Source organism: Lutjanus erythropterus, chromosome 8, assembly GCF_056507025.1.
Source record: "Lutjanus erythropterus isolate fLutEry1 chromosome 8, fLutEry1.hap2, whole genome shotgun sequence".
NCBI lineage: Eukaryota > Metazoa > Chordata > Actinopteri > Lutjaniformes > Lutjanidae > Lutjanus > Lutjanus erythropterus.
The window spans coordinates 8,096,512-8,108,830 of NC_139324.1; the positions used below are offsets into that span (position 1 = coordinate 8,096,512).

At 38.5% G+C, this 12,319-nt stretch overlaps 1 protein-coding gene across 1 annotated transcript in view; it reads right to left on the reverse strand.

Annotated features, from left to right (window-relative positions):
* dgkg (diacylglycerol kinase, gamma) overlaps window positions 1–12,319 on the reverse strand; it is a 177,660-nt gene that overhangs the window by 133,512 nt on the left and 31,829 nt on the right. Inside the window, exon 3 of the mRNA XM_084724388.1 lies at window positions 3,814–3,890. Within this exon, the coding sequence (XP_084580514.1) occupies window positions 3,814–3,890 (77 nt within the window). The remainder of the gene's footprint in view (window positions 1–3,813; window positions 3,891–12,319) is intronic.

Here is a 12,319-nt window from a genome sequence, read left to right on the forward strand (position 1 = left end):
AGAACCGATTCATGACTTGCACATCACTGGAGGTGACTGGTATTGAGCTGGTTGCAATCTACAACTTCACCGTGAGATGACACTAATTCTTACACACTGGTCCTTTAAAAGGAAACAGATTTTCACACAAATTGTGTGTCCCACTGATTCGAAAGTTGTTTCCTGCAGCAAGAAGACACTGTATACCACAGTTTATTCTGAACAGGGTCCTCCTGCAATCAGAACAGGGACCTCAAACCTTATAAATAACATTTCTGACACAATTATGGTGCAGACACACTAAAATCCAGTCATGACAGACCTGGATGAAATGGACTGCTGCATGCTCTAGCCAGTAGATGGTGCAGTATGCAGGTTACATTACATGACAACCCCCCCAAGTTTACCATATAAACACTGCAGTCGATTGGATAGACGTACTCTGACGTCAGGTAAACAGTGAACTAATATATGGTTCTGAAAATATTTTAGGTGAAAAATAGGTAACAGTAACAGAATCTGGTTTCATGTTTGATCAAAACTGCCTAGTTTGACAGTTTGATCAGACTTTCATGAGTCTAGTAAGTCACGTTGGACAGACCTCATTTGCGCAAAGTAGAGGTCCAAGTAATGATTATGCAAATTTAGATATAGCAAACAATCCGTCCGCCATGCTGTACCCATCATGCACTGTGCAGCTCCTCTCCATTGAAAATGAATTGGATCGATTGACTTGATGTACATCAACGGATTTGGTGTGTCTGCACTATAATTCTTATATCACATAGTGCAATGGTTCCTAAAGTGGGGGGCAGGGAGCCACTGCAGGCAGGGGGCATGGAAGACCATAAAGAATGAAAAAAGGTTGAACGAATATGATCTATGTAGGGGAAATAAACAAGTGAGAGTTTGGTGATTCTATCCTTCTAACCTTTATTTCATTAAAATTCAACGTTTGAATCCTTTTTTTTTATCAGTTCTGTCCTCAATTATTGTTAATAATTGATAAAAATTGTGGGGTGGGAGGTGCAAACTTTTTCCGGCTACTGAAAATGGGGCATGCCAGAAAAAGTTCGGGAAGCACTGACATAGTGAAACAACAAAGACACCGTTTATATGATTTCAACCTGCTTTATGTTGACCATGTTTGACAATAATTATGTGATATCATCAATCATGGTGCAGAAACAAAGCTCAGCTAAATGACACTGTGATGAATTCATCATGCCTGATGGAGGTTTGAACTGCTTTGAAGGGAAACCCTGTGGGTGTAATGTACAGCCTCTGTCTCTCAGTCACTCATCAGTCACTGAGAATTATATTATGGTGTTTGTTTGCTAATCTGTTCAGCGAAGGAAATCCAACACTACTGACAGCTAGAAGTGTCACTCATTGTTCTTTAATCTATTGTCCTTAATCGGTGTTTTAAACTCCTTCAGAGGAGGCAGGGCCACACTAAAAATAAGATTCCACTACAGCTGGCACAATGGACTGATGAGTCATTAGAGTTACGTCTACACACACACACACACACACACACACAGACGGATGGCAGAAGCAGGGCCACAGTGGTCATCGTGGCGCCAGGTGACAGTGCGCTCTCAGAGAGACCACATGAACATTAAGTCCGGTTCTGATGGCGCCAAACGTCCAGCCGGGCTGTTAGTCATGTCATCACAAACACGGAGGAGAAACTTGCAGCAGGGTGGAGGTGATAATGGAGAGGAGGAAGAGGAGAGGGCGCTGATGCTGTGGACCAGAAGTTAGACGTTGGTGTTGAACACAGTCGTCAATTGCAGCTCGCCCTCACCAGAAAAATGACTGTGTAGGTCAGTCTGTGCAAGCAGCTTATTACAACCCATATTTAAGGTTTATTTTTAGGAGGTGACCTCTAGTGGCCGTAGTAATTATGATGGGAGGGTGACGTAGTATAAAGCACAACGCAGTCTGGATGAGGGATGTAGGGATGAGGTCTGGGTGGATGGATGCATCCAACACACCCTGACTTTCACCCAAACATCAATTTTACCTTACATAAGTTAAGTTATGTAACAAATTTAAAGGAATATTTCATCCAAAATGAAAATTCAGTGATTATCTACTCACCCTCATGCCAACTGAAGGTCGGGTTTAGTTTTTTAGTCCACAAAACACTGATGGAGTTTCACAGGGAAACAGTGTTGCAGAATCTCCCAAACAATGGAAGTGAATGGTGACCAGTTTTCAAATGTAAAAAACAACTGGAAGAAAAAAAATAGAAAATGCCTCCATACTGCTCGTCTGGTGACGACTTGACTTGAAAGACATTATTGACACCATCTTTATAGCTGAAGTCTTCACTGTAGATCTTTAGCTTGGAGCCACATTCAGATGTGTGTGCACACCGTCTGAACTGTGTGTGTGTGGTGTGACTGTGTGCGCACCACAGTGAAAGACATGTCAGGGCTTTAGGAGGCTTGGCTTACAGACTTTACATTACATACATTCTAAATTATAAACAGGAACTAGTTCATTTTAATCTCTGAACTGAACATTGAGCAGCTCTTTTTAGTGTGAACTTGTTACTACTACAATATTACAGCTGCAACAATGAATCGAATAATTGATATTAGTAGATTATTAAATTAATCACCAACCATTATGAGCAGTTAATTGTTTTGAGTCATTTTTAAAGAATAAAAACTCAAAATTATCTGATCCCAGATTCTTAATTGTTAATATTTGACAGATATTTGTCAGAGAGGAGTAAAGACTCCCTGATAGTAAACTGAGTATCTTTGAGTTGTGGACAAAACAAGACATTTTTGGACATCATCAGCTTTGGGAAACTGTTAGCTGTAGCCTTACATAAAATATAATTACCTTATGTCTTAGAGTCACCAGGAATGATTGATACAGTGCTGTGTGATTTAAAAAGAGTGTGGACCTGTCCTACGTCCTGCAGGCCCTCACATCCATCTTCAGTCCCAGCCTTCATTTTGACCTCAACTCCACACCTGTAAAGCTTCATGACTGCATCTTGCACATTTATGACGCTGTCGCTTTGACAAATAAACACCTGGTAAATCACTCAAAGCTGTGTCTGTGGTAGTTCCCACCACAGTAGGTTTCTCCAGGACCACATTTTGCCATGATAACACACACTCTCTCTCTCACACACACACGCACACACACATACACACTCACAAGGTGAAAACAGCCACACAGTCACAGCTGGTGATCAGAGCACATCAGTCCATGTTAAACTGTTCCTGGCTGGCTGACAAAAATGTCATGACAAAGACAAAAAAAAAAAAAAAGTTGAAAACAGCTCACACCACATCCCTTGAATGTGTCACACAGGATTAAATTCTGTGCACAAAATAGCAGTGAAAATGGGTTAACTGATGATTATTTAGTAACCAGCACGTAGCAAGTGAACCAAAACGACATCTTGAATGCGAGATGGACAGAGACAGAGACAGATGAAGGTCCAAGCTGAAAAAAGCCAAGAAATTAGCGCCACTGTACAAAGTTCAGACGGCGGTATAAAACAGTCTGCTGCAGCGCCACAGTCAACGGTCCAGCTGGGAGCTGTGTGCTGACGTCAGGTGCCAAAGTTGATGCTGAGGGTGTGTCTCCACCAAAGCCTTTTATCTAAAAATGGGGGGCATGACTAAGCATTTGGGTGCTCGATATCACACTGAATCAGAGGAAACTAACAAGCATCTGATAACGTCACACTGAGTGTTTGTGTGCGCACACACACGCCGTGGCTGCGTCAGGATGAGACAGAGCATCAACCAGTGACAAACAAGATAAAAGTGGATGAAGGATAATGTGCTACAGACACACCTGCTCTGGATTGTATTTGGAGAGGACTCCTTCACCGTGAAACTCCTCCAGCACATCCTTCAGCTTCTTTGAGGAGTCTGAGGAAGGACAAGAAAAAAAAACAGAATTTCATTATTACGTTTACTGCAATCTATTTGCTTTTTTTAGTGATTTTTTTTTTTTTTTTGCAGGGACAGAGCATAATTAAAAGCAACTGCCCAGAGTAAGCCTGCAGCTAATGCATCAGTCGTCCCTGGGCAGGAAGGACAGACAAAATCCCAACAACAACCACACAACAGCAAATACAGGGTTAGGAGGGTTACTTTAAAAATGTATGGTGATTTACTGAGTTACTAATTACCTGTTAAAAAATGTAGTCAGTAACATAATCCAAGTATCACAATTTTAAATTAATGGAACTTGATTATTTTACATTACTTTCAGACTACCTCAACATAAAATATGGTGTAATTGTTTAGCCTAATATAGTGTTTTTAGGGCTACTAACAATTATTTATATTTCTTTTTATTTTCTCAATTAATTGATTAGTTGTTTTGGTCCATAAAATGTCAGAAAATAGCGAAAAGATGACGTCCTCAAATTTTTTCTTTTGTACACAACACACCAGAAATATTCACTTTTAAGAAGAAGAAGATGAAATCAGAGAATTTGGATTTTTTTAGAAATCAAAAAATGACTCAAATCAGTTATCAAAATAGATTAACTTGATTAACGATAGATTAATTGTTGCAGCTTGAAGTGTTTTATGAACATTGTTAGCTTTATCAGTTTGTCCAGCTGTTCCTTCCTTTGTTGTGCACAATTGATTGATTGATTGACTGATTGATTCAAAGACAAAAACAATGAGATTTCCACCCAGTGAAGCATTTCTTCACTAGAGATCATGATAATGAATTGGCAGCTGTGTGTTCACTGTGCATGGCAGGATACTATTCTTTATTTTAAAATTGTAATCCAGAACACGTAATCCCATTCCATGTAATCTGTTACTCCCCAATTTTACAAATGCACTATATCAAACACACAGTGGCACAAAACATCAGTTCATCAGTGTTGGATAATAAATATAATAAATATGATAAATAAATCACTCATTCTTGAGAACTGGGACAAAACTGTATTTTGAGAGGGTTTTGATTTTTACTCTTCAATTATGCTGGAAAATCTATTTTAAATACCAATATAATAATCAAAATACACATTTTTAAAACATAATTCTTATTTAGCTTTGATTCAGAAGGACTACAGTGTTGACAAAGTGAGAATCCACCATTTGTCCCCATTTTCATCACACTGCCATATTATTTAACCACACTTTAATTGTTGCTTTCACCATATTTATATCATTCATCTGTAACTTGCAAATACATACTACTCCAGGTTTGTTTGTGTTTTGCTTTATATTTGTTTACAGTTCACATACATCAACATTCTGGTTAAAAAAAAAAACAGACAAAAGTAGTTAAATAGTTAAGATTATCGGTTCAGGTTTGGGCTTCATTAGTTATTTTCTTTGTTGCTTACCATACATATCATGTGCTCAGAGACAAAAGGAGCAAGTGCTCCTCACTTCCTGTATTTATACTCTAAGTGACATCATGGGATTAAACCAAGTACGGCGGTTGTTAATGTATGATGACTGTAAATTATCTCACAAATTTGTTTAAAGATATGGGGTGCTTTTCATTACGTTGAATTGTGCCTCCTTGTCTCCTCTCTCCTTCATCGACCCAGAAGTTGTTTCCCCTCCACCATGATGAAGGATTGGAGGAGGAGACAAGGAGCGAGGAGAGAGGAGGCTTCTGGAGGAGCTCAGAGCGAGAATACACCAGTGTATCATATGCAGAAGTCTTTTATCAATTTAGAGGCGTGCCACATAAATGACGCACTCCACATTATCCTGAACACAATGAAATCATTTTAAGTACGCAGTTTATTCTCACAGTTACATGATGAAAGACAATATCATGCACCATCAGTCTGCGCGTGATGTGTCTGGCACTTTAGGATATAAAGGTGACTATAAAGGTAACTTTTTTTTTTGGAGTGATCATCAAACAACACAAACCCATGCATATATTAGATGATTTAAAAGAAATGATCCACGTATTTAAAACAAATTACAAAATTAAAGACGACTATGAGTTTTTAGAAATTGTTTATAAGTAAAGGCTTCTATGGGCATTCAGCTGCAGTCCCTCTGACAGCTAATACAGCTGTGCAACACATCATCAGTAACTGACGTCGCTTCAGACTGTGGAACGAGGATTTTTCATTTCACTTCCCTCTCCTACGTCCTCGCGTCTTTTCCTCGCATCCCTCTTTCATTTCCTCGCTGGGTGGAGCTAAGACGCAAGGAAAGGAAGAGAGTGGAGGAAACGAGGAGACCATTTTACCGAATGAAAAGCACCCCGAGAGTTTACCAGTGCTCCCTTTTTTAAACCAGGAAGTGAGACAGGGGTCCTCAGGGTATAGCGAACCCTTTTTATGCCTGATTAAATCATGTTTTTGTAAAAATCTTACAGCGTTGATGGAAATTAGGGATACAACATTAAAGGACTGACATTTTTATTTAAAAAATGAGTTTAAACAAAGATGATTATAACAGCACATTTTTATACCTCTGTGATCAGTAGGTACTGTTAGTTTGAGATTTTGAAGGTTTTTAAATGTGTGAAATTCAAGCTAATCATTGGTGGTTATGTTTTGTGCTGACTGAAGCTGCAGCTTCAGGCTGCTTTTAAAGTTCCCATGAAATGGCCAAAACGTGTTTCTGTAAATCAGGCAGGCAGAAAGGGACTTGTCACAGAGATTGATCAGCATTTAAATTAGCCAACAGCATGTGTGTTCCTCTGGATAAAATGCTTTCTAAAAAACTGGATAAACACGCTGCATCTCATTATCGAATGTCCTGATAAATACTCATCTGTACCAGGAAGTGCTGCATCAGTTGAGCTGAGCCTGTGACTCACCCTGTTGGTGAAAAGTAAGGGGACATGGTGTCTTTCTCACTTTTGGATGCTAATCCCATATCCATGTGTACTCACACACACACACACACACACACACACACACACACACACACACACACACACACACACACACTCTGTCCAGAACACTGACCGTAATGACCTCCTCCCACGATCATCCGTCAAACAATTACAGGGGACAAATGCACACGTGTACACAGGCAGATCACCATCAGCACACACACTTCATGCACACAATCAGCACCTGATTACACCAGTCATGTCAGCTCTCATCATCAACTGTGGGTGATGCTTCACTTCATTATTTTTAGTGCTCAGCAGCAGCTTTGCAGCCTGTAAAGCTTTCCTATTTCTGTCCTGCATTAGAAGTCCACAGTGACAGCAGGAGACAGAGGAGCGAACAATCTCAGGTGAGATCAGAAACATGTGATTACAGTCTACTCTGCAGCATTAGCTCCATGAACAATGTGGCTGTTGCACTGCAAGCATGATAGGAACATCACTACCATGAGATGCAGTCAAGTTACCACAATTCCTACTGAAAATGATCATTCTTTACAACAGAGCTGCAACAATCAGCTAATTAATAAAGTCACTGAAACTTAAACCACTGCTTTGATAATCAGTTAATACTGAAGTCATTTATTAACAACAGTGTCAAGAGTCCTCAAATTCTTTACTCAAGTAGAAGTACTGATTCAACTTGTTTACTGCAGTAAAAGTGAAAAAGTACAGTCTCTGACATGTACTTAGAGTCTAAAAGTAAAAAGTCCTCTGAAGGACATTTTTACCAACTGTAGAAAGTGAACTGAAGCTCAGCTTTTCTCCAACAGAGTGTGTCCCTCTCTGTCTGTTTTGTCTTGTTACATCTTTTCTTCTTTTACGTTGTTTTTCGTGTCATGTCTCATTCATCTTTCACTTTTTCTTTTCTTTTTTTGGTCCAGATACATCTTTTTTGTCTTGGTACATTTTTTTTTGTCTTGCTATTTCATTTTTCGTCTCATTTGTCTTTTTTTTTTTTTATGTCGTTTTTCATCTTTTACATCTTCTACACGTTGTGGTCTTGTTATGTCTTTTTTGTCTTGTTATGTTATGTTTTGGCTCATTTTGTAATTTTTTTTGTTTTTCACGTCCTTTGCATATTTTTCATATTGTTTCTTTTTCATCTTGTTATGTTTTTTTTGGCTTATTTAATCTTTTCACAGCTTTTACATCCTTTTTCTTCTTGTTACATGGTTTTCGTCATGTTGCTTTTATCATGAACGATATGATATTTAGGTTGAAAATCAGTCATGATGTTGGAAAGGAGCACACAATGACACAAAATAAAACTAATTAAGAATTCCCCTCACATGCTTTGAAACTTAAGTAATGAGCCTGCTTTGAAAATGTAAGGAGTAGATGTTAGAATCTAGCAAGTAAAAGTAAGAAATTGTCAGAAAAATAAATACTCAAGTAAAGTATCTGAAAACTCTCCTTAAGTACAGTAACAAATTGAACAGTTTCCAGCCTCTGAGAAGTGAGGATTTGCTGCTTCTCTCATCCCAACATTTTCTAACAATAATAACAACACATTTAACACATTTAAACAGAGGTTGCATTGCACTTTTTTGTGTCTGTCGTGTTCATGGATATGGTTTGACATGGTTCATCATAACCTATTATTACTCATCATTTAAGTTAAAATGTTTTAATAATAATAATAAGTCTTAGCCTATTTAATAGCATTCCAATTTCAAAATTGCCTCAATTACAATAACATTTAATATACTGAACAAATGATGCGTTTATGAGGACATGGAGAGAAAAGATGAACAGAAAAACTGACTGGTTTACTTTCATCACAGCAGATGACTGGTTATTTTTTCCACAGTGATGCTGAAGGGCACTAAGATGTTGTGGCCATTGTGAGTAAACAGGCAAATATAAAAAGATGGAAATATGGCTGATTCTCAGAACATGGGATTTCCCGGTCCTGCCAGCATGCACTTCACTGGGAGGAAATCCCACAGCGTGCATTTCTTCTGCACCGGGGGCTGAACAGCTGAACCCCTCTGAGACCAGAGTGGAGGTCAGGGATGATGCCCTGCATGCTCTGAGCAGAAACTTCTTTTCATAGATTTAGTTTCCTCCACGATGTACTCTGTTTGACAGTGTTGCATGCAAATTACTTAAAATTACAGTAGAACGCTCTCAGTGTTTTAACAACTTATTCCATCATTGTCACAAAAATTCAGCCAATGAAACAAAATTGGAAAAATTCGGATAATGCAACTTCTGACCTAAAGCTGGGGTTGATACTACTGGAGGAATCAGCAAGAGTAAGCTAGATTTTTAAAGCATCGAACCAAAAAAGACCAAAAAAAATAAAAAAAATCCCAGCCACTCGCTTTACGCCTCCCTCCAAAGCCCCTCCCCCAAAACACATGAACGCACACTGCCTGACCGCTGCTGGAGGATGAGTGCGTGTGAGAGCGTTGGGGAGAGGCGCACAACATATCGCTGACACAACTAACGTGATCATAATGAATGTCAACAACCAACATGGCTGCTGTTAGCACTCACAGCTAGCATATTAGCATGTTAGCATTGGGACACTGTGGCTCCACTTTCTCTGCCGTTCTTGTGCAAATAGTTTTAGCCATACTTCTGCTGAGCCTTGTGGAAGATGCTCTGCACTAGCAGTGAGTGTGTGCTGGTAGACATCTACACAGATAGACAGGCAGGTGGGTCATACTGCATTTGAGCCAAATGAGCTTGGGGAGTAACAGATTACATGTAATGACACTAGGTAATCTGGATACAAAAAAAAGGTACATATTCCAACAGTTACAGATAAAAAAAAAATGTAACCAGATTATAGTTCAACTTCAATCAATCAATAAATTGTGCACAACAAAAGAGGGGACAGGTGGACAAACTAATAACTATCTATCTATCTATCTATCTATCTATATATGTATATATGTATATATATATATATATATATATATATATATATATGTAGATATATATAACTATCTAACATCTATTATTAATTAAATATTCAATTAATCTGCATCTATTTTTAGTATATTTGATCAACCATTTTGAGTCTTTTTTTAAATTATTTATTTTAAAAAAGTCAAAACACTGATTTCAGCTTCTTAAATGTGAATATTTTCTGGTTTCTTTACTCCTCTCTGACAGTAAACTCAATATTTGGACAATATAAGACACCTTGATGCCATCCTGAGCTTTGACCAACATTTTTCAATGTTTTCTGACATTTTATGAACCAAACAACAACAAAAAAGTAGCAGCCCACATATATCATATAATGTATAGTAATCTACAGATTATTTCACACACTGAAAATAATTGTTACCACACGGTTTTATAGAAAGAAGCAGGAATGTCAGTGTCTTCTCATTTAAATCACAGCTTCAGCCAGCGCAAGAACTTCAGTTTTTATTATTTTTTTTAGATGATTAAAAGGGAAATAGTGACAATGTGCAGCACCTGTCCTCACATTTATTGTCTGTCTGTCCTGATTTAAAAGAAGCACAGAAAATCCTTACAGAGACTGTTAAGTGTCTCTGATGGGTAAATAACTTACATCATCAGCTGATGATTAATTTTTTGTTGATCAACTAATCAAATGATCAACAAATTGCCTCAGCTCAGACTGATTATATTAGGGCTGCAACTAATGACCATTTTTATTATCAAATAATCTCCTCATTATTTTCTCAATTAATTGATTAATCATTTTGTCTATAAAAAGTAAAATTTGTTCTGTCCCCTGCCGACAGTCCAAAACACGAATATGCATTAAAGTTACTCTCATATAACACAAAGAATCCCATCACAGGACGTGAAATGATAGAGCTGGAAGATGCTTCAAACATGGTTCAATTGATTAATCAATGACCAAAACGATTGTGATCAATTGATGAAGTAATTCAGTTGCATTTGATTATCTGGCTTATTAATGACACCAGCCCTTTAGCCTGTTAATGCTGCTCTCTCACAGGCCTGTCTCTAGACAAAAGCACAGCTTCTGTCCTTCATTATGTCCTTGATTGATTGGCTGGTGATACACAAGCCTTCCTGTCTCTCCTCTCCTCACCATCAGTAAAAATGAGACCTTCTCAGCCTGCAGGGGCCTTTGCAGTGAGCACATTCGTCATGTTTCGATTATACTCCTATCTCTACTGCAGCCTGGCTCATAAACCAAAAGCCCTGCTGGACCACAACATCAACATCACGAACGGGCTGAGGATCAGCCTGGATTACTGTCGTGTGCTCTTCTGTTTTGGGTCTTCTGGAAGCAAACCAACCGAGCACCATCACCTTTCAGTGGTCGCTGTGGGCGTGTCAACACTCACAGCCGAGTGACGAGCAAACGTTGCTAGCTTGTGAGAGAAACCAATGAAATTTTCTAATAATTGATGTGACTTTGTGCTACAGTAAGCAGCACTTTGTTTTAGTTAGTATGTGGAATCGAGGATGAACAAAAAGAGGAATGAAACTACAACAAAGATCTTCTACTCAGACATCCACTACAAACATCCTGCCTCACCACTACATCACTTTTCCTTCTTTCTGTTTTCTACTGAATGTCATCACCTGACCTGACAAGCCAGATGGTTTGTTACAAAGAACCAAGTGGGAAGTTATCCTTAGGAACTGTTTGGAAAAGGGCAGGCACTTTCAAAAAACATACTCGGCAGGTGATTGGATGAACCATCTGTCTATCACATCTAACACAGGCTAACTTAAACCAATCAGATCGACACTTCCATGGACACTTCTCGTTCTTGTCTGACCTGATACAAACAGATAACTTAAAGCCTGGCAAGCTGGATCTCACAAATCCAGCTGCAAACAATCAAATAAACAGAGAAAAACACCTCTGGGTTACATTCTGCCACACGTTCCAGCAAATCAGGCAGATCATTTTGTCTAATTGGAATGTTATTTCAGGAGCGACGCCTACCTTAGAGAGATTTTCAAACAACCTCCCTCCATAAAAGACAGACTAACACAAAGTTATATTCTAGCTGTGCAGGAAGCCAGTGGCTTAAGAGATCTACTGGGATATTTAAATGTATGCAAACCACATCGTACAACAGAATTTGTAGATCTGAAAAACAAAACATAAAAAATAAACATTTTATCAATTGTATATTGCCTCACCTACGCATGTGAATGATTTTACATTGGGCGCACCATGACACGTTTGAAAGATAGAGTGGTAGAGCCATAAAAACAAACAATGTATATTACCCTATGACATGTCATTTCCACAAATGTCACAATAGTAATGAAAACCTTCTGAGAGTGGAGGGGGTTGAGTCTGTGGGGCAGCCTATTGAGGTGATGATCGTCTCCATAAATGACTTCAGAGAGACTTACTGGATTTTTGAATGCGATGCTGTGGTGTATTCAGGTCTTAATAAGGAAATAGATTTCAGACCCTATATGAAAAGTTGTAATACAATCAATCAATACTGTTATGGCCATTATTGTG